The 24,001-nt window shown below is 36.9% G+C and overlaps 1 protein-coding gene across 2 annotated transcripts in view; it reads left to right on the top strand.

Moving 5' to 3' along the window:
• The window catches only part of NVL (nuclear VCP like), a 113,971-nt gene that overhangs the window by 31,539 nt on the left and 58,431 nt on the right, over positions 1-24,001 (top strand). The window contains exons 10-12 of one of the 2 annotated variants that reach the window (XM_044676361.1): positions 7,115-7,373; positions 12,375-12,593; positions 21,553-21,657. In XM_044676361.1, coding sequence (XP_044532296.1) covers positions 7,115-7,373; positions 12,375-12,593; positions 21,553-21,657 — 583 coding nt within the window. Of the gene's footprint in view, positions 1-7,114; positions 7,380-12,374; positions 12,594-21,552; positions 21,658-24,001 lie in introns of both variants that reach the window. The other variant, XM_044676362.1, reaches the window with a different exon arrangement.

Below are 24,001 nucleotides of genomic sequence, written 5' to 3'. Positions count from 1 at the left end.
CTTTTTGTTTGCTCTTATTTTTTTTTAGGGCCTGATGAATTCCTTCCCCCTTCAGTTCCCCTCCCTTTTTGAACTCCCCACTCTCCTGCTCCCCTTGGTTTATCCCTTCCGACTTTCTCAGTAGGGTTAGATAGAGTTTTATATCCCAATGGATAATATAGCTACTCTTCCCTCTCAGGGTTAATTCTGCTGAGAGTAAGGTTTAAATATTACCTATTGTTGCTCTCTTCCTCTCCTTTTTATAATAGTATTCATCCCCTTCCCTTCCCATGCCCTCTTTGTGTGGTATATATTATCCTATTTTTCTTATTCCTTCAGGTTTCTCTTGGTGCCATGTTCTATTCCCTGCCTCCTTTTTTTCCCCCATATCATGTTAGACCATTTAGTATTCCAACCTCTCCCTATTAATAATTATTCTAATTACTATAATAGTGAATACAGTTTTTGAGAATTTGACATAACATTTCTTCATATAGGAATACAAATAATTTGATTTTATTGAAGTTCTTAAGCAAATTTAAAAGTGAGAGTTTCCTTTCTTTCCCCTCTCTTTCTTATTTACCTTTTCATGTTTCTCTTGATTTTTGTGGTTGGATATCAGACTTTCCATTTAGTTCTGGTCTCTTCTTTGCAAATACTTGGAAATCTTCTATCTTGTTGAATGCCCATACTTTTCCCCTGGAAGTCTATAGTCAATTTTAATGGGTAGGTGATCCTTGGTTGTAGATCCAATTCTCTTGCCTTTCTGAATATCATATTCCAAGCCTTGAAGTCTTTTAGTGTGGAGGCTGCCAGATACTGTTTAATCCTGCTTGATGTTCCTTGATATCTGAATTGTCTCTTTCTGGCTTCTTGTAATATTTTTTCCTTGACTTGGAAACTCTTGAATTTGGTAATTATATTTCAGGGGGTTGACTTTGAGGGTTTAGTGTAGAGGGTGATCTATAGATATGGCAGTTTTCTTGGATAATTTCTTGTAGTATGGTGTCCAAATTTCTATTAATTCCTGATTTTTCAGTAAGACCAATGATTTTCAAATTGTCTGTTCTAGACCTGTTTTCTTGATCTGTCGTTTTCTCAGTGAGATATTTCATGTTTCCTTCTATTTTGTCAGTCTTTTGACTTTCCTTTATTTGTTCTTGCTGTCTTACAAGATCATTGGCTTCTACATGCTCAATTCTGGTCTTTAGAGACTGGTTTTCTGCTTTAATCTTTTGATTTTTCTTTTTGATTTGGTCTATCCTTTTTTTCATGGTTTCCTGCTGTTTAATTTGGATCTCCAATTTGCTTATCATTTCATTTGATTTTGGGGCAGTCTTTCTCCAAATGGGAGTTTCTGTCTTTTAAACTGTTAATTTCCTTTTGAGCTATTTCCCACTTTCCTTGCCAAATCTCTTCCATCTTTCTCATGATCTCAGATTTGAACTCTTCAAGAGCTTGTGACCAATTTTCATTTTTTGAGGGAAGGTTTGGATGTGTTTATTTGTTTGTCCTCCTCTGCTGTCTACTCTGTTGTCTGGATTTTTTCTGAGTAAAAGTTATTGAGTGTTAATGCTTTTTTCTGGTTCTTTCTCTTGGTTAGTTCTTGGGCCTTGCTTACCATTATTATGCTTGTTTTTCCTTCTCAGTCAGAAGTCTGGGTGAAGCAGGCAAGCTTTCTGTGTATAGAGTTGTAGAGTAGTTTTTGCCTGAGGTTACTTTACGAGTCACAGTGCAGTTCTACCCCTCTCAGCTTTATCCTCGCACCCAAGGTCCAAGCTCTTTAGGCTCCTAGGGTCTCAAAAAAAAGTCTATCTGTTCTCAGGTCAAGCCTCTTGGTAGTCCCAGTCAGCTGCCAGGACCCCAGATATTGCCCCACACTTGTTCCTCTGCTTGAGGCTCCTTTATGAGTCTCAGTGTGTGCTGCTTCCACTGTCAGTCACCCCTCCACTCTAGGTCCATGCCCAAGGTCTGCGCTCAAAGTCCGCATTCTTAGGCTCTTGTCTTAAGTCTTGCTACTCTCAGGAGCAAACCCCTGGTAGTCCCAGTTAGCTGCCAAGAATGCCCCATGCTTACTCTAACTCTTGTGAGCTGGCTCTGAGGCTGTAGGTGGAGTGGGGGAGGGTTGATCAGCTCACATTTTAATGGGAGCTATTTTACCCTCTTCTAGCATGAAAATGCCCAAAACCCAGGTACCTTTAATGCTGTGCCCTATTGTGTGGTCCCTTCATTCATCTGGATTTGGTTTTCTTGTCCTTTTGAGCTATCATGTATGGATCAGTGGTGAGGAGAGTTAAGTGCCCTGCTTCTACTCTGTAGCCATCTTAACCCAGAAGTGGATTTTAATTTTTTAAATTTTTATTGGAAAATGAGCATAGAAAAATCTGAGTTCAAATTTCTACCTCTGGCATATACTGGCTGTTTAATCCCAAGCTATTAATCTCTCTGAAAGTGGATGCCAGACCAGGTAATATATGATAAATAGAAGTATGTGACATGGCCCTCTAAAAATAGTTTAAGGAGAGGTAAAGCTTAGAATGAATTTTGGCTGCCATTAGAAGCTAAAGACAATGAAAAGGGATTTTAGTAATGGAGAAAAAAGGAGAATCAAGTGAATAGGACCTCTGCTTGTCATGGATAACTTAACAGATAGAAGGCAGAAATGCTTGACTTTTGTTTTTTTCTGAAAAGGAGAATAACCTTTATACTGGAAATGACATTGTCAGGAGAAATAATGAAACAGGAAGTTGTTACCCAAGATAAGGAGATAAGAAAATTTAGTAAGTTTCCTTGATAGTTCAGATTGCCTAGAGCAAAGAGAGTATAAATGAGAAATACTGCAAAAGCAACATTCACAGAATTTGAAAACTCCTGGCATTGACACCTAACCTACTGGTATAACCTAAGGATACTGTGACCTTTCCATCTATCCTGTCTCCTTTTTTCTGTAGTGTTTCCCCCAGAGTATGAGTGTAAGAGACTGTCTTATTTTTTCTATTCATATCTCTTGCATTTAACACAGTACTTGGCACGTAGTAACCACTTAAGAAATGTGTTAATTCACTGATTCATTTATTTGCTTTTTCTAAGGATGACATTATCATTAAGGCAAGCCATAAATTTATTAGTTACTCAAATTTTGACATAGTGTTCCAGAAGTTGTCTTCATAGTTCCAAGTTCTCATTACCACTATCTACTACTTGGCTACTTTCTCAATCCTTTGACAATCACTTATTATGCATATATACTGTGTGAAATAATGTGGTAAACACCACCTCGTTTAGTGTCTTTCTGTACATAGAAAGAATGAAACAATTCCTATCAGGGAGCCATACCTTCAGACATGCATATATAAGTATAAACAGAATAAATATATAAACATAGAGATAGGGACTAGACCTGTGATTTCATTAGTATAAAGCAGCATTGGCGAATGTTTTCAAGATCCTGTGCTCAAACTACACTTTCAAGCTGCCTGTGAACCCCCTCCCACCTCACCCCCATTACCCCAGAAGGTGGAGGGAAGAAGTTCTCACATTATGTGGCTAGGCAGAGGGGCGAGGCATGCAAAAAAATGCCCTCGGATGCTGTGGAGAGCCCTGTGCCATGACTGTACCAACATGAGTATAAGGAATTCTCAGATGAGGAAACTCCTTTCACCAGTGCAGCACTTTTCTGAAACTTACAGGTTTCAAGAGACTTGCAGGTTTTCTTGAATCCTAGTCTTCTGACTTTGATGCTTGCTCCCTATCCACTATGCCATTTTCACTCTCATAATTAAAGAAAAAAAAGAATCAAAACATATCAGAAGTTAGGACTATCCTCAGAAGTTTCACTTAGACAGTTTTTATCTTAGTTAAGAATTTGCTAACCTGGGGTTAATGATGCCATGGTAGTATGATGTTTTGCTGTGGGTTTTTTTTAATAACTATTTCAATATATGGGATTTCTTTATAATCCTAAGTATTTTATTTTGAAATAAATTTATTTATTTTTAAGAATATTTTTGAAACATTTCTTGCAGTTTTGGGGCTTCCCCAAAAAAGCTAAAAATCCCTTTTCTAGGTGGCATTTAGCATATTCCAGTGACGATATATTTTGCTTTCCAGAGCAGTATCTCTCTTCTACTTCCTCTCCTACTAAGTGGCAATACAAGGAAACAAATTTGAATTCATAAGTATCATTAAGATCTTTAATTCACCTTGCTTTTTCTACAGTACATTTACTTAATGGTTAGATATCTGATACTGTGGGTTTTTAATTGCTAGTTCCTTTCTTGGATTTTGTGTCACTTTGTGGTTGATATATAGCTCTTTTATAGCCTCAACTTGGTGGATAGATTTTTCTTTTTCTTTAGTTTAAATAAAAATTTTCTCCCTTGTCCTTTTTAGTTTAATGTTCTTTGGATTACATTTTCAAGACTACGTAAAATATATTTGAGATGTTTTTTATTAGGAAATCTCCATCCCTTGCCAAGAGTCTATCATTCTTGTATGTCAAAATTTGATCTAGAAGTTCAAATATCATTCTTAGATGTCTTTTTTACTTATAAGTTTCTCTTCCGAAGACCTTACTTTGAAATGGCAGCAGTGAGAGAAAGCAATACCTGGGTCTCTATATTCTTCAGTTTCTTGTCTGGGATTACTATTTAGCATTGATTTTCTTCTTGCTCAATCATTTCTGAATAGTAGTTATGAGAATTTGATTAGTCTTGGCAAGTTCTTTATCTAGTATTGGAGACATTTTTGTGGAACATAGATTTCTCCATAATCTTACTCCTCCTCTTGGGGAATTAATTTCTCAGGTTCTTTTGATCTATATAATATGATTTATGGTTCTGAGTCTAATATCTTCTACTTTTGATAGGTGTTAATTTGCTTAACTATAGGAAGGGGACTTAGCAAGTCTGGTTTGCTACTTTAATTAACAATATACTCTCAAACAAGTCCTTTTTCCTCCCTGACATCCATTTCCTCTTCAGTGAAATGAAGGAGTTGTACTAGAATATCTCTGAGATTTCTTTCAGCTCTAAAATTCTTTAACTCCTACTTTTTTTCTTTTAATTATTCCCATACATGCAAAACAGTGTGATGTAGTGGAAAGAGTTAGAAGAACACAGTTTTAGTCCTAACTGAGCAACAAATTGCAATCTCATACAGATCATTTACCTTCTCTGAGCTGCTGTTTTCTCAACTGTAAAATAACAATTTGTAAGCACTTATGAGTTTGAAATTTACATAGCACTTTTGCAAAATAACCATGTGAGACAATTATTACAGTATTGCAGTTATTATTAGCCTAATTTTCCGTTAACAAAAATGAATTATAAAAATGTTAATCATAGTCATATAGCTTAAGAAATACCAAAATTGGAAACTTAAACCCAGGTTTTCTATTTCTGAGTAAAATGTTCTTTCCACCAGGCCATGAGTCTTCTCATGAAAAATTTGATGTCAAAAATAGCAACAATGAGGGGCAGCTGGGTAGCTCAGTGGAGTGAGAGTCAGGCCTAGAGACAGGAGGTCCTAGGTTCAAACCCGGCCTCAGCCACTTCCCAGCTGTGTGACCCTGGGCAAGTCACTTGACCCTCATTGCCCACCCTTACCAATCTTCCACCTATGAGACAATACACCGAAGTACAAGGGTTTTAAAAAAAATAGCAACAATGTTAGTAGTAGTAGTAGTAATAATAATAATAATAATAATAATAATAATAATAATAATAATAATAATAATAATAATAATAGCTAACATTTATAGACAGTTCTTGCTTTACCTGTGGACCAGTTTGCCTAAGTAAGCAATTCCACAGACCTCTATGTAAAGCAATTTTTATATAATGTGCATTTTCCCACAGCTAAGGGGAAGGGAGGAGGAAGAAAGTACCTGTGGAGGTAAGGGACCAGCATTCAGTTTAACATGACATGAAGTCCTGACTGGAACCAAAAGGAAGAACATGCAGAGATCAGATACTTGTTGGGGCCAGACATGGACATAGATAAGAGGGGTCTGGTGACCTGTGGGAGTGGAAGACAGACATGCAGCCAGACATGAGGGCTTGTAGACAGAGCAGAACAAAGGTCCACTTTCTCAGAGTTTCTCAAGCCAAGCCCCTGATCCACAGTGCCCAGTGTCAGTTACAGGTCTCTCCACCTCTCTCTTCTTCTACTTTCACTTGGAAGGAGTTTTCTTAGTGTTGTGTGTGTGGTGTTTGTTTTTTGTGAGGGTGAGTGGAAGGCACTGAACTGAGCGGCAGGATTGGAAACAGTAGTACTGTACAATACTGTACAGGAAAGTTAATATAGGTGTTTTTTGGATTGTCGATTTCTTTCAGAATTCCTTAGGTAAAGTGGAATTATATAATGCAAATTTATATATAGCCAGAACTGTCTGTATATAGCACTTATATGTTTGGCAGAGTGCTTTATAAACAACTCAGTTGAGCTTCACAGCAACCCTGTGAGTTAGGCATTGTTATTATCCCCAGTTTACAGATGAAGAAATTGAGGCTTAAAGAGGTTAAGTTACTGGCCTATCAGGTTTTGAGGGAAGACTCAAACTTAGCTCTTCTAGACTCCAAGTCCCAGGTACTGTGCTATACACTATGGTTACAAAAAGTCAGGAAAGATATGGCTCTTCCCTCACAAGTCACATTTAATGAATGAAACAATGCACAAACTTTGTACATACAAGATAAATATGAAGTAGATGCATAACTGTCTCAGCAGGACAGAACTAGTAGTGGAGGACACCACGTGGCTTGAAGGAAGCCAGCAGGTGGAAGTAAGGGAGAACATTTCAGGCATGGGAGACAATCAGTGAAACTATCGAAATAGTAGATGAGCTCTTTCATATGTTCTTTCACTTCTGCTGTTCCTTGATTGTAGATTAGGCAGAAAAAAAACAGAGTTTATAAACTCTTCAAAGGAAGGAAGGGGTTTTTTGATTTCATTATGTCATCACTTTATCAGAAAACTTTGGAATCATAAGCACTCATTAAATATTTGGATTAGATTGAGTGAATGAATTTGATTTTTTGCTCTTCTATCATCTTTAAGTATTAATTTTGACAGATCATTTTAAATATTTTTAATGGATACTTGAATTTTCATCTGTGGTTTCTCCCCATAATAGAATTCTTCGGACTTTGTGTAGAAAGATGAAGCTACCGGAGACTTTTGATTTTCAACACTTAGCCCACCTGACACCAGGCTATGTTGGTGCTGATCTAATGGCACTACGCCAGGAGGCAGTCAACTGTGCCATTGACAGGGTCCTGTTAAAGCTGAACATGCCAAAGCAGAAAAATAGTCCGTCTGAAGGTGTGACAACTGAGGGAAGCCTGGGAGAGCTGATGGAAACAGAAGATGGTTCAAAACCACAAGACCTTTCTGTAAAGGTATTATAAATAGCCATACACCTTCTTCCTTGGGCCCTTTATCTTTTTATTCTTTAAAATCCTCATCTTCTGTCTTAGAATCAATACTGTGTATTGGTTCCAAGGCAGAAGAGTAGTAAGGGTGAGGCAGTGGGGATTTCTGTGACTTACCCAAGGTCACACAGCTAAGCTGTGTCTGAGGCCAGATTTAAGCCTTTATTTTAAATAAGGAAAGCCACCTTATGTTTATGAGCTCTATTCATTGGCATAATTGCATAGAAGCAATTAGATAATTATTTACATAAGAATTGAAGGAAAGTCTCTAACTCTAAAAACTTTACAGTTATTTCTTTCTGGTTTATGTTAGGTAGATTGGATCTATAGTAAATTTTATATAGCTCTAGAACTTTTAAGCAGTAGACTTATGGTTGATTATTTAAGATAATATTTCCTCCCAACATAACTATAGTACCTGTTTCATGTTAGGTACAGTTATGGAGTTCACTCAAATTAATCTCAGGAGAATCTGTATCAGGCAAAAACCTATTAAAGAATAATACTTTATGAAAATTTTGAAAGCAGTTATTTTGGGTCTAGATTTAGACTAGATGGGTCCTTAGAGGTTGTGAACCCTTTATTGTAAAGCCAAGGAAAACCCTGGAGGTTAAAGAGCAAACTGGCAGAACTCGGATTTGAGCCCAAAACTTCCATCTCTAAATCCAACCTTTATGTGCCTTTCTGTGTCTGTTTAGTTCTTATTGGGAACTACAGCATACTCCATATTAAGTAAATCAATTTAACTGTTATTTATTAAAAAGTAGATTAGTTATTAGGAATGTGTCCATGTACAGATTCATTCAGTATAGAATTAGTGCAGTGAGAGTAAAGAAGAGAGCTGATGAAATTTGAGGAGAACATTTGGAAATCTAGGTAGTTTTTAGGAAATTTCAGTGAGAAGAATGAAGGAATGGAAGCGATGGCTGATTTAGATTTTGGAGATAAACTTTCAGAATTCTTACTGAGCAAAGAGTAGGTGACCAATTAATTAGTTGTTGGGGATTGTAATGGTGGGACACCAGGGATGTTAACTATTATTATTGAAATGTAATCTAAATGGTTTGTGGGTTCACACTGGGTTGAAGGAGAGACTGGACCAACCAGGATAGGGAGACCAGGGTTTACTGCCACACTGTTAACTGTCACAGGAATGGCATTTAGGCCCAACAGTCACTCAGCCCTCCTAGGCTAGGGTCTATGGAAACAGCAGGCAAAAGGTAAAAGTTTATAACAGTTTAATTGAGGGAAACAATAATACAGGATGGGAATAGGGGATTCTATACTTACAACCTAAGGGCAAACCACAGGGCAGGGAAAGGACTTGACTACACTTTTCTATTGACCTAAGCCAGGCAGGGCCCAAAGAAAGCAGTACTGAAGTCACAGGGAAAGCTCCTCCAAACCTGGTTCCAGCCAGGTTTGGTCAGCTCAGCTAAAGGGCCTGAGGATGCCTTTCAATTGAGGTCTCACGGTAAATCCAAGGATGGTCACAGGATGCCAAGAGCCAACTCCACCAGGACAGATGATCCAAGGTACCCAGGTAGGGAGAGTGAGTTTGCAATTCTGTCCACCAGATCACAAACCATTTTCCCACTTGGTGCTGCTCTGCAGGTCTGATGTCCACTGCTGAAAGCCTCTACCTCTAAGGATCCCAGGGATTCTGAATGCAGTTTTCCCTAGCTCTGAGATCTCCCAGGGTTAGCAACAGTTATGTCCCCAACCACTAATGGAGTCTCTCTCAGAGTCCAAACCCCCACTTCTGTTCCTTCATTCGATCTTGGAATCCTCTAGCCCTTCCTGCTAGGTCCAACACTAATACTAAATTAATCTTCCTCACAACGGGATATTGTAGTAGGGATCCTTATTCAGGTATGATTTAGATTAGAAGATGCCATCTAACTCTTAAATATGCAAAAGTTAATGAAATAGTTATAAATTGAACCACATTTAAAATTTATAGGGAAAGAACTGTTTTAAAGAAGCCCATGGTATGTTTTTGTTTTTTTTTTAATTCAGCTCCTCCTTTCCTCCCTACACCATAAAATTAGTATATTCTTTTATAAAGCATAGAATCCTCTTTTAAACTTAACACAAATGAAAGGATAATTGACGTTTTCATTGTGCCCATCCACTGCTCTGTGCTTAGATAGGCTGGTCTCACTATCCTATAAGCATGCCCTGCTTTTCTGCCTTTACTCACATTCTTCTCTTTTTCCCTTTCCTCATCATCAATAAGCCTGAACTAGAGTCTTACTTCTTCCACTAGACTCTTATCCTTATAGTTTATAGGCATCACACACTTAGCTACATACTGAGGATAATGTACACCAGAGCCTGTCAGGCTTTTTGTGTGTAAAATTGTCTCTGACGATCACTTAATTGTAGATGGGAAAATTTGATCTGGTCTTCTGTCTGCATCATGGTTAATATTTAAAACATTAAAGACTGATGGTTATATATCCAGTTTTAAAAGCTATTCTGAGTTAATGTAATCCATATTTATTTGTTGGTTGGTTTGTTCATAGTGATTCCATAGTTTTTTTAAGAAAATCTTTTCTTTTTAAAATAGTACAAAGATATCATGTCTAGTTTATGTTTTCCTTTTACAAATACAAATTTATTGCAATTTTCCTTTGCCACATGTTTTCTTTCATAGGTACATATTCTTTTAGACTAAATAATTAACCATACCTGTCACTCTTCTATATAATCTTCTATATAATCCTTAGTTCCTTCTATCCTGTATTTTCAAGATTGGAGATTTCATTAGTTATTGTGATTGCCTGTTTAACTATGTACTTAACCCATACAGCTCTATGTCATCTTGACTACTCTGCTGTTAAGTGTATTTCCTTTAGTTTTATTCTCTTAGTTAAAGAAGGTAACAGTTAAAATTCTGCAGTTAAAGAGTAATGAAAGAGCAGCTTGGCTAACTTCCAATCCTTTGAACATCTTTGTAGCACCTATTTTATTATTTCAATCTTTCTTTAATGGGAGTTTATGTATTTTCTTGATCCATTGATCTTCATTTATCTTTGGAAATTTAATTTAGATGCGGGGGTGGGGAGGAGAACTCTTCTTAAATTGATCATCAAAAAAAAGGATACCAGAAAGAATATATTACTACAAAAAATGCATTTTTGTAGAGACCCATGTTTGCATTTACATATATAAGCACAAAACTACCATGCACAGTGGGGGAATGATAGATGTCAGGTTAAGGTTAACAGTTTTCAGAACCAAGCTCTGTTTACTTGGGGTATACCAAGAGGAAATATTACTTTTTTCTTTAACATGGACTGTTGTGGTTTATTGGGTCAAAGGATTAAAACCTCTTTAAGTATAAAAATTGGTCACTGCATGGACTTTAGAGGTGACACAAAGAAAAGTAGATAAAGCTCTTGAGAATTTATTTTTTTAAAGTGGAGGGTGTATTCAGGGAAACAATGAAAAAAATTATTAAATTGTGTAAAATTGGGAGTGGGATAGATAGGTCAATGTTTTTATTTAATTTGGAAGACAAGACTTTCAGGAGGGGAGCTACATATATCTCTGTAATTGACCCTTGGTAATTTTAATAGTGTTATAATATCTTTATGCATTGCTTTAAAAATCCTAAGAGTACTCAGCTTTTGTAGCTGGAAGTTCTGATGCCATTTATTCCACGTGGTACTCAATTCTAGCCCTGGAGCTCTCCTTGACCACTGCCCAGTTCAGAGCCCTAACCAACAAACTCCATTAATCACCCTTGCTGCCTTAGCTCTCCCCACTAAATTACTGCATCATAGAAATTCTATCTGCTAGAACTTCTGTTGCAGATTCTTAAGGTATGTGGTAGAGCTGAGATTTATGAGGATTCAGGACTTTGGCCTACTGTATCACTCCAGTTTAGCTTCATTAAATAGGCTTGTGTACTACTTTGGGAATGATTTCTATCATTGTTTCCACAAGAAAAGGGCATTCTGAGCTCTAAACCACCAACTTTGTAAATAGATGAGTAAAATGCAATCCATTTATAATTTGGGGACTACTTGTATCTAAAAATACCAATATTCTTCGAGCTGATGTACTCAATTGCTATTTACATCCTTACTTTCAAAATTAATATATTTTGCTCCTAATTCTTTTTGTGTGCTTTTTAATGTCATTACATCTGCTTGTAGTGTTTAATATCATTACATTTCATGAAAGCATATATTCATATTATATGCTTTTTAACAATAATTAAAGCCCAGAGAAAGAGGTTCACTATCCCAGTTTAAGTCATTTATTGATTTGTGCACTGTTTGCCTTACATTTTTAAGATATAAAACTTTGAATTATTTGATTTTATATTGCTTTTCTTTCAAAATATCTGATGTCATCCAAGATATTTCCCATCTTCAGTATGTCAGATTTCAAGAACTTGTTCAAATAGTACATTAAATAAAAGGTCAAAACTTTATAAAAACAGAGCAAAAAACCCTTTTCATTTGGTTAAATGAGCAAAGGAATAACAGTGTAACTTTATAATGTCTCCTAAACCACCCCTACCTAATAAGTAATTTGGTTTTTACCTTTTGAAATTCTACCATCTCCTTAATATTTTCAGCTTCTTAAATGGGAAGTAATGAAGTTGTTATTGAAATATTATTCTGAAGGCTGAACATTGGTGTGTGTATGGCTTTTATTTAATTTGTTATACTTATATTTAGTAAATGATTGGTTAATCATATAAAAAATTAATGTAGGACTATTTCATTTCAGTGTGTGTAACTATAGTTGGCACCAAGTCAAATTTAAAACAATGTCAACTAGGAAAGCTATTTGTTTTTTAAAAAGCTTATTCTAGGAACAACAGATGTCTTCAGAAAGGGAAAAAATAAGTATAACAATATAGATGTGAACTTTTCATTAAACTCTAAATGATATCTGATTTTCTCTCCTTTCCGTGTCTCCTCCATACCTCCTGTCTTGAAGAATGAATTACTGAGGCTACTAGAGTTGCTAAAGGATCAAAATTCCATCCCAGAAGAACATCTGCAAATGCTGTGCATAGAAATGAATGATTTCATTGTTGCTCTGTCCAAAGTACAGCCTTCTGCTAAAAGAGAAGGCTTTGTCACTGTTCCTAATGTGACGTGGTCAGATATTGGAGCCCTGGAAGATATTCGAGAAGAGCTCACCATGGCAATATTGGTAGGTATGCCTGATGCTAAATCATGGAAAACAATCAGAGGCCAAGATTTGTGCTACTGTATTCTATTGTGTTGATAGCTTATTCACTGTAAGGTTTTATTTTATGCATTCTAATTGAAATTAATACTTCAGGAATAGTGTGTGTTTTTGAGGCCTTCATTTTTATTGTGTGAGTATATGTAGCAATGACTGAACCAAAGACCAAGTTTCATTTTGAGACCAAATTGTTCTTTTTTAATATTTTTTCCAATTACACATAAAAACAATTTGCTTTTTTATAGTTTTGAATTCCAAATTCTATTCTTCTTTCTCTCCCCTCTCATTGAGATAAATGACATGTACACTCATGCAAAACACATTTTCATATTATTTTTCATAAAAGAAAAAAGACCAAAAAAAAACAAGAATATGAAAGTTTTTAAAAAAACTTATGATTTGATCAGCATTCAGACTCTATCAATTCTTTCTTTGGAAGTGGGATAGCATTTTTCATTTTAGGTCTTTCAGAACTGTCTTGGATCTTTGTGTTGCTAATAACTAAATCATTCACAGTTGATCATTGTGCAGTATTGCTATTACTGTGTACAATGTTCTCCTATTTCTGCTCACTTCACTTTGTATCAGTATATGTAAGTTTTCCCAGGCTTTTCTGAAAGGATCCTATTCATCATTTCTTATAGCATAATAATATTCCATCACAATCATATACCACAGTTTATTTAGTCATTCCCTAATTGATGTGCATTCCCTCAGTTTCCAGTTCTTTGCTACCACAAAAAAGAGCTGCTATAAATATTTTTCTATCTACAGTGCTCTCTCTCTCTCTCTCACACACACACACACACACACATACACACACCCTTAGAAGTGCTATTGCTATTGTGCAAAGAATATGCACAATTTAATACATCTATTGCTCTCTAGAACAGTTGGATCCATTCACAATTCCGCCAACAGTGTAACGGTATTCCCCCAATATTCCCACATCCACTCCCAACATTTGTCATTTTCCTTTTATATCATATTGACCAATCTGATAGATGTCAAGTGGTATCTCGTATTTTGAATTTACATTTTTCTAATCAGTAATGACTTAGAGCATTTTTTTCTCATGAGCAGCTAGCTTTGATTTCTTTTTCTTAAAACTGCCTGTTGATATTCTTTGACCATTTTTCAATTGTGGAATGACCTCATGTTCTTATAAATTTGACTCTCTTTTCTGTGTATCTAAGAGATGAGACCTTTATCAGAGAAACTTGCTGAAAAATTTCCTCCCAGTTTTCTGATTTCCTTTTCATCTTAACTGTATTGGTTTTGTTGTGCAAAAATTTTTCCCTTACCCATAGATCTGACAGGCAAACTATTCCATGCTCCCCTAATTTGCTTATGTTAGAACCCTTTAAGTCTAAATTATGTACTCAGTGTGACCATATCATAGTAGGCAGTGTTAGTTGTTGGCTTATACATAATTGATTTATACCTGCTTTCTAGTTTTCCCAGCAGTTTTTTTCAGATAGTGAGTTCTTACCCTAAAAATTTGGATCTTTGCAGTTATCAAACACAAGATTATTGTGGTCACTTTTTTTTTTAAGAATTTAAGTTTATTTCTTTATTTAGGGAGTTTTTCCCCATGGTTACATGAATCATGTTCTTTCCCTCCCCTCCCCTCACCCCTCTCCCTTCCACTGGGTTTTACATGTGTCATTGATCAAGACCTATTTCCATATTATTAATATTTGCACTAGGGCGATCATTTATAGAGTCTACATCATATCCCATCAAAACCATGTGATCAAGCAATTGTTTTTTTTTCTGTGTTTCTACTCCCACAGTTCTTTCTCTGGGTGTGAATTACATTCTTTCTCGTAAGTCCTTCAGAATTGTCCTGGATCAGGGGGCACCTGGGTAGCTCAGTGGATTGAGAGCCAGGCCTAGAGACGGGAGGTCCTAGGTTCAAACCCGGCCTCAGCCACTTCCCAGCTGTGTGACCCTGGGCAAGTCACTTGACCCCCATTACCTACCCTTACCACTCTTCTGCCTTGGAGCCAACAATACACAGTATTGACTCCAAGATGTAAGGTAAAGTAAGGGTTTTAAAAAAAAAAATTATTTTTATTGTCCTGGATCATTGCATTGCTACTAGGACAGAAGTCCATTACATTCGTTTATATCACAGTGTATCAGTCTCTGTATACAATGTTCTCCTGGTTCTGCTCCTTTCACTCTACATCAGTTCCTGGAGGTCATTCCAGTTCATTATTCCTTTTAGCACAATAATATTCTATCACCAACAAATACCACAATTTGTTCAGCCATTCCCCAATTGAAGGGCATACCCTCATTTTCCAATTTTTTGCCACCACAAAGAGCACAGCTATAAAAATTTTTGTTACAAGTGTTTTTCCTTATTATCTCTTTGGGATACAAACCCAGCAGTGGTATGACTGGATCAAAGGGCAGGCAGTCTTTTAAAGTCCTTTGGGCATAGTTCTGAATTGTATTATGGTCACTTCTTACTGTGTATTGTATACTTAATCTATTCTACTTTACTTCTTAGCCACTACCAGGATGGTGTTTTTTTAAGCATTTATTAATATTTGTTTTTTTGAAAAGTTAACGTAGTTACATAATTCATGCTCTTACTTTCCCCTTCACCCCCCCCGACTTCCCCCTTCCCCCATGGCAGATGTGTATTTCCACTGTTTTTAACATGTGCCATTGATCAAGACCTATTTCCAAACTGTTGATAGTTGCATTGGTGTGGTAGTTTCAAGTCTACATCCCCAATCATGTCCGCCTCAACCCATATGTTCAAGCAGTTGTTTTTCTTCTGTTTCCACTCCTGTAGTTCTTCCTCTGAATGTGGGTAGCGTTCTTTACCATAAATCCCTTAGAATTGTCCTGGGTCATTGCATTGCTGCTGGTACAAAAGTCCATTACATTTTATTTTACCACTGTGTATTGGTCTCTGTGTACAATGTTCTTCTGGCTCTGCTCCTTTCACTCTGCATCAATTCCTGGAGGTTTTTCCAGTTCACATGGAATTCCTCCAGTTTATTATTCCTTTGAGTACAATAGTATTCCATCACCAGCATATACCACAATTTGTTCAGCCATTCCCCAATTGAAGGGCATACCCTCCTTTTCCAGTTCTTTGCCACCATAAAAAGCGCAGCTATAAATATTTTCGTACAAGCCTGTTTATCTATGATCTCTTTGGGGTACAAACCCAACAATGGTATGGCTGGATCAAAGGGTAGGCATTCTTTTATAGCCCTTTGAGCATAGTTCCAAATTGCCAGCCAGAATGGTTGGATCAGTTCACAACTCCACCAACAATGCATTAATGTTCCAGTTTTGCCACATCCCCTCCAGCATTCATTACTCTCCCCTTCTTTCATTTTAGCCAATCTGCTAGGTGTGAGGTGATACCTCAGAGTTGTTTTGATTTGCATTTCTCTAATTAGTAGAGATTTATAACACTTTCTCATGTGCTTATTGATAGTTTTGATTTTTTTTTTTTTTATCTACCAGGATGGTTTTTTAATTGCTCCTTTCTAATGCAGTTTGAGATCTGGTGCAGTTGGCCACCTTCACACACACACCCTCCCCCTGTTTCCCCCTCCAATTCTTACCTTTTGTCTTAGAGTATCAGTTTTAGAAGAACAATAAGGGATAGATGATTGGGGTTAAGTGACTTGCCCCAGGTTACATAGCTAGTATAAGGCCAGATTTGAACTGTAAGTGTGGAATTGTGGTAAATCAAGGATCACTAAGTACTCATCAACCTGCAAGGAATTTGTTCTTGCCACATCCATTGATGCTGTCCCAAAAATACCAATCTTGTCATTTTACAAACACACGGGGATGCAGGTGGAAAAATCACAAAAGTCAAAGAAAAATCAAGAACAGAGATATGTGTAACCTGAGGTGGCAACAGAAGGAGACAAAACCAATATAAAACTTTTTTTGCTTTCTCAGGGGAATAGCAAAAAGTATTTGAAACAAAGCTTAACTGAAGTCCATCTTGTTAATGCAAAAGACAATGAAGTAGGGGGGCAGCTGGGTAGCTCAGTGGAGTGAGAGCCAGGCCTAGAGACAGGAGGTCCTAGGTTCAAACCCGGCCTCAGCCACTTCCCAGCTGTGTGACCCTGGGCAAGTCACTTGACCCCCATTGCCCACCCTTACCAATCTTCCACCTATGAGACAATACACCGAAGTACAAGGGTTTAAAAAAAAATTGAAAAAAAAAAAGACAATGAAGTATCAAAGAACCCAAACTGCAAAGAATTTATCCTTGCAACAGCTCCCAAGGGAAATTCTGTATCAAAAGTACCAATTCTTGCACTTTCCAAACACATAGAAATGCATGCAGAAACATCAACTAGATTAAATGACCTTCAAAAGCAAGCAAATGAGCAAACTTATGCAGAAGCTGGGGAGAATGAAAAAGAAAACAGAAATACAGAACAAACTATCTACTAATAGTCTGCTAATGCAAAAAGTAAAGAGACAACGAAGTCTTGCAATGAAACCTTTAATCACAGACAAATTTTTCTTGAGTCAAACAAAAATGAAGATCAAACAGAAATGATCAAGAACACAAAAGAATCTTTTCCTTACCCAAACTCAATAATACAAACAGAATCAAATGATACCTTAACAGGCTATAATAACATCTTATGTGATACACATGTAACAATGATATTCCTGAATGTAGTGGTCACACAACAACACAATCACTACTGAATGAGAAAGATCAAGGGGAAGTGAATCTCAAAGGGAAAACAAGCAACTTTGGAGGGAAACAGACTGGGGTGGATATAGCACAAAGGAAAGACTGTGATAATATCGTCTCCATCAATCCACTGGCACCAGTCCGCCAAGATAATGAAAAGAAAGAGTCACCCGTGACAATTAGAGTTGCAAATGACATTTACCCCATACCAAATAATTCAAATACTACAAAAACTGTCTCCAAACCATCTCCAAAACATAGCAAAGTCAGTAATGTACCACAGGAGAAAGAAAGAGAAACTACAGAAGTAGCTGTACCCATGAGCTATTTTCCTAGAACCAATTCCTAGAATAGAAAGCAATGAACCATACATGACTAGCATGTTACCAGAAAATGATTTAACAAACATGGACATTGAATCAATTTTAGCATTATATATAGTTCATACCAAACCATCATGAACATACCCTATTTACACAGACTCTGATGACATGAGTTCTGATGACGAAGGGGAAATAAAAACACTATATCAAGAAGCAAATGTACCAGCAATCATGATACCAGATATAAGCACTGCAGAAAGACAATCATGGTTAAGTTATCAATATGACACTAGTTCTGATGAAGAATAACAAATAGAAATCCATATCTAAGAGAAACTAGGCACAATTTGGAACACGAAGAGAGAGTAACAATTCAGCAACTCTCACACCTAGAGTCTGAGTGGCATAACTTCAGGTCTAGGAATGAAGTCTATAAGAAGAAAGTCAGCAAAAGAATAAAGAAAACTCTGGGGAACATATACACTTACAATTACATAGTGCACGATAGAGAGTAATACCAACAAAGTGTGGAGTAGACTGTAATAGGAAAGGCACAGCAGTTGGATGGAATCTGAGCAACATTGGGGGCTAGTTCCAATGATAGAAAACATTATACCTCCAAAGAAACCTGTATGCCCATGGATATTGAATCCACAAACCCACCTTACATCAAGGCAAAAGGTTTCAGAAGGAGTGTATATAAGGAACACAGAAACCATCATCTGACAAGTGTAAAGCCAAGATACAGAGAACTCACACACAAAAAAAGAGCATTGCAAAATTAACACCCAAATCAACCAGAAAAATGAACTCAAAATCAAGAAATAAACATACATCTATATATAACATACACACACAATCATATGATAAACACCACTGACAAAACATCATAATCTATGTTGTTCTGGTATCCGGACCAGAGACCATTTCAGCTAGCAAGTGGTTGGACTACCAACAAAATGTGACGGGGATACAGAGAAGAGGAAAAGAATCAAGAGAAGAAAAGGAAACCAGAAAATCACCAAGGAAAAGTTGCAAGGAAAGAGGACTTTAAAAGAAAATGGGAAAGATCAGGATCTTTGCAAGGAGGACAGGGAACAGGAGTTGTAAGACTAGTGCAGCAGTAGCACAAAAACATATTAACTTCACACTATAGAAAATTGCATCCACATTACATAAAACTCATCAAGGAAGAGAACCTACAGGCAACTTGAGAAGCTAGACAACTAGAAACATAAAAAAGGACATGAAACCCAACACAAACTGATAATTAGTCAACACTGCATAAATAAGCCAATGTCAAAAGACCGGATTGTATATATGTATATGAATTTATAAGAATATACATAAATGTGAATAGTTAGCAACTCAGGAAGATCTTAGCCAAGTATGAAATTGAAAAGCTTTGTATCTGGTTAACATTGGAATGCAGATTGCAAAAACAATGTGCATAGTTTAAAACTCTTGTGAATAACTGTATTATAGATGGAAACCTTAGAATAGGCTGTAAATACTTCCAAACCATGTAACTACTAAACATACTAATAGTAGTAGAAGTAATTAGGATAGACATAGGGACAGAGATAATTAGGGGAAATTCAAGGAAGAAAGAATCAGGGAGAGAATAAGAACATAGGGCTAAGAATAGTTTAAAAGACAGTAGCAGACGTCACTTATCCCAAGTCTATTCCACTGATCCTCCCTTCTATCTCTTAGCCAGTACCATATTGTTTTGATGACTGCTGCTTTATAGTACAGTTTAATATCTGGTACTGCTAGGCTATCTTCCTTCACTTTTTTTTTCATTATTTCCCTTGATATTCTTGATCTTTTGTTCTTCCAAATAAACTTTGTTATTTTTTTCTAATTCAGTAAAAAAGTTTTTCAGTAGTTTGATAGGTATGGCACTAAATAAGTAAATTTGGGTAGAATGGTCATTTTTATTATGTTAGCTCGTCCTACCCATGAGCACTCAATGTTTTTCCAATTGTTTATATCTAGTTTTAATTGTTTGGAAAGTGTTTTGTATGTGATGGCTGGAGAGGCCGAACTTCTTGGGGGGAGGAGCAGCTTTGAATGAGGCAGGGATCCTTTCCTTAATCCTGCTTGAACCCTTTGATCCTGTTACTTCCCTGTGATATATTAGATAGAAATATTAGATAGGAGACTGTAGGGGAAAGAGAGTTAGCAACTCTGACCAAGCCACTAAAGAAGTCCAGAGCTGCTCTCTGGGGGGAGAAGACATAGTTGATAGAGTAATTCATCCTTTTCCTACTTCCTTTATTCTTCTAAACCTTTTTCCCCTGTTCCCTGAGTTTGATTTATCCATTAATAAATCCCTGATAGTTGATACTTAGAAGTCTGGAATAGTTACATTGGAGGGAGGAGATAACTGATCTTGGAAGGGGGGGGCCCACCATTTACTGGACTCCATCTTGAGGGGTAAAGCTGTTTGTGTTTAGGAGGTGGGGGAGGCTTGTCTCAACAGGGCTGGCTCTGAGGGTGGGATCCCATCCATTAGGGTCACAACTGATCCCCAACACCATCCTTCAACATCCCCATTAAAGCTTTGCTAGTTTGGGAAGCTCACTGAGTTATTCCCTCATAGGTCTTCCCTCGGGTGTGGGTGAGTGAATTGCTGACTGGGCCCACTGAAAGCTAACAAGGGGAGAATCCAGATACCCACTCATTTACCATCAATACTCACCCACATACAGAACCCAGAACTTCCTGTCTCTAGGCCTGGCTCTTTATCTTCTGAGCCACCCAGCTCCGTTGTAATTATTTTTTCTAGCCTTGTAAAATAATTTTTGGTAGTTTGATTGGTATGGTACTGAATAAATATATTAATTTATGTAGAATTGTCATTTTTATTATATTAGCTCAGTCTACTCACAAGTAATTACTCTTTTTCTAGTTGTTTAGATCAGAATTTATTTGTGTGAAGATTATTTTGTAATTGTGTTCATATAGTTCCTGGGTTTGTTTAGGCAAGTAGATCTCCAAATATTTTATGTTGTCTACAGTTATTTTAAATTAAATTTCTTTTTCTATCTTCTGCGTATGGACTTCATTGATAATATATAGAAATGTGGGTTTGTTTTATGTCCTGACTTTAATAAAGTTGTTAAATATTTCAACTAGTTTTTTAGTTGGTTCTCTGAGATTCTCCAAGTACACTATCAAATCATCTATAAAGAGTGATGGTTTTGTTTCTTTATTTCAATTCCTTCAATTTCTTTTTCTTCTCTTATTGCTATAACTAGCATTTCTAGTACAATATTTTAATAATGATGATGATAGGCATCTTTGCTTTACCCTTGATTTTATTGGGATGGCTTCTAATTTATTTCTGTTACAGATAATATTTGTTGTTGGTTTTAGATAAATACTACTTACAATTTTAAGGAAAGCTCCATGTATCCCTATGTTTTCTAAAGTCTGAGACCAAGTTCTTTAGTCAGTCAGTGTTCCTGAAATTGAGTACATTTAAAAAATGAAAATTAATTTTAAGTTAACTCAGACTTTTAATTTTATGTGAAATTTGTTTCTACTCTTATTAGTCAACTTTAATAAAAATTGAAATCAAATCTGTTGTTAAAATATACGTTTACTAAAAAGAAAGGTGAATTTAAATTGCAGAGAGTATATCAGGCAGCCCTCTATTATTCTGGTTTGCATAAAATTTATGTTTTCCAAAAACCTGAACGATTTCTGAAATCTCTGTGACAAACATTTTTATATTCAGTGCCTTTGAATTCGTGTATTCAGGTGCCCATTTAACAAGATCTTTTGTACTTTTGATGGGAACATCAAGACTGAAAACCATTAGTTCCTTATGGAGGTCATATTGACAAATTAATAGATAATTAAAATATGTTGGGATTTTTGTTTCTAGGCCCCATTGCGTTATCCAGAGCAGGTTAAAGCTCTTGGATTGATGACTCCAGCTGGTATCCTTCTTGCAGGGCCACCTGGCTGTGGCAAGACACTCCTGGCAAAGGTGGGTACTCAGCTACATATTTTAAAATATTTGTACCATACAGTAGGTTAAATTTAAGTGTGTCCATTGTGATAAACAGAAACATGGTTTTTCTCAGAAGTATCCAAGTAAAAGGAATGAAACTGATCATAACACTTTTACTAAGAACCATGATACTTAGGAGCCATTGTCTTTTTTTTAGCTATTTTACCTTTAAGAACTTGTACCTGATTCTTTCAGGACTCTTCTGGATACTACAAGAAAGGATTTTGAGAACTTAGAAGTGATGGAGGAGAGCTTTTTGAAACTGAAATTATGTAGCAGTGGATCTGTAAATCTCATATTTCTCTGGTCATAGTTGCATTTAGGACTTTTAAACAAGTGCAATGAAGGCATGGTTGGATAAATAATTTATAATCCATTTAATCTCATCTTTGTTTAATCTACTAACTTTTTTTATTTACTTCTTATCCACCAAACAGACATTCAGCAGTCTCAGTTTGAAACTTAGAAATAAGAGAAGTCAAGAGGCATTGATAAAGCATCAGTATGCTAGACCCTGTGCTAAGCACTACAAAACAAATGAAAAAAAATATATCAGCTCTTAAGAAGTTCACTCTCTAATGGAAAAAGCCCGGAGTGGCAGAGTAAAATAGTCCTCATGAAATACATGTTCTTTGCTCCATGGAAAGACATGGATGGAGCATCTAGGTGGCCCAGTGGATTGAGAGCCAGGCCTAGAGATGGGCTTGCTCTCAAATAATACCCAGTCTTATTGTTCAGCACAGGAAACAGTGCATCTTTTCAAAATTGGTTGAACTTGTCAGAACTTGTTCTGTGATGGCTTTTAAATCATTCCACTCCTCTCCAAGGAAGAATGAGACTTAGAACTAAAATGAAATCAATTGTTTTGAATTTCACTTCTCCTAAACCAGGTTAGTCAAAGAAAATAAAATATAGCAAGAAAAATATAATCAGGGATTTTTAGATAAGGTAAGAACCTTGGAAATTGCCTAATCAAATCACTTCATTGTACAAATAAGGAAACTGAAGTCCAGAAAGGCTACATATCTTGCCCTTTCAGATCTCTTTCTATGGCAAACCTTTTAAAGACTGAGTACCAGGCCCCACCCCCTAGACTGAGTGTTATGCTGCTGCTGTGCCCTCCCCCCATGCATACACACACACACATACACCCCCCTAAACTGTGTGCCAGGCCCTTCCCCGCAGAGACTTAGTGCTGCATTTCACACCCCTTTACCCAAGATGGGACGGAGTAAGCACTCTCATTAGGCTGCTGGGCAGAGGTGCATGTGGAAAGGGAGAGGGGAGTCACCTGAGCACTCTGCTCCCCTCCAGCTCTGCTGCCTGTGAGCTGCCCATCTTACTCCCTCTGGCACCTCATTAGGCTGCTGGGCAAAGGAGCAGAGGATATTAAAAAATGCTATGAGGCATGGGGGGTGGGGGGAGCAGTTCTGCCCTCTGCCTTTCTAGTAAGGTTTAGGGTTAGAAATCGGCGCCTGTGTGCCCTCAGAAAGTTCTCTGCATGCCATCGGTTCACCATTGCTGCCTTATACAGTTCTCCAGTTGCCTTGTATGTCTTGGAGGTATAAATCACTGTTCCAAAGTTCTGATTAAATCTATTCAGCAACTTTTGTTTCTATGTGTGGATTCTAGTTCCTGGCTTATTCATCTGTTCTTTTTTTTTTTTTTTTTTTTATTAAACCCTTAACTTCTGTGTATTGGCTCATAGGTGGAAGAGTGGTAAGGGTGGGCAATGTGGGTAAAGTGACTTGCCCAGGGTCACAAGCTGGGAAGTGGCTGAGGCCAGATTTGAACCTAGGACCTCCCCTCTCTAGGCTTGACTCTCAATCCACTGAGCTACCCAGCTGCCCCTTATTCATCTATTCTTTTTTTTTTTTTTAAACCCTTGTACTTCAGTGTATTGTCTATAGGTGGAAGATTGGTAAGGGTGGGCAATTGGGGGTCAAGTGACTTGCCCAGGGTCACACAGCTGGGAAGTGGCTGAGGCCGGGTTTGAACCTAGGACCTCCTGTCTCTAGGCCTGGCTCTCACTCCACTGAGCTACCCAGCTGCCCCCGTCATCTATTCTTAATAGCCATGTGTTATCCTTCAACTTTGAATCTTATATAACTTTTTTTTAACCTTTATCAAAATTATGTTTTAATTTATACTCATTGTCATTTAGGTAGTTTTTAAGCTCCATTTTTTTTTGACATAAAAGCATTTGAAATGCAAAGTTACCTCCCTAAAAAGAAAACTTTAAAAAAAAAGAAACATTTATTACCCCTTGAATAAATTCTAATGCAATTTTCCCTGAGGGCCACATCCAACCTTGTAAATG

Source organism: Gracilinanus agilis, chromosome 4 (assembly GCF_016433145.1).
Source record: "Gracilinanus agilis isolate LMUSP501 chromosome 4, AgileGrace, whole genome shotgun sequence".
Lineage (NCBI taxonomy): Eukaryota > Metazoa > Chordata > Mammalia > Didelphimorphia > Didelphidae > Gracilinanus > Gracilinanus agilis.
This window is presented reverse-complemented; position numbering and strand designations above follow the sequence as displayed.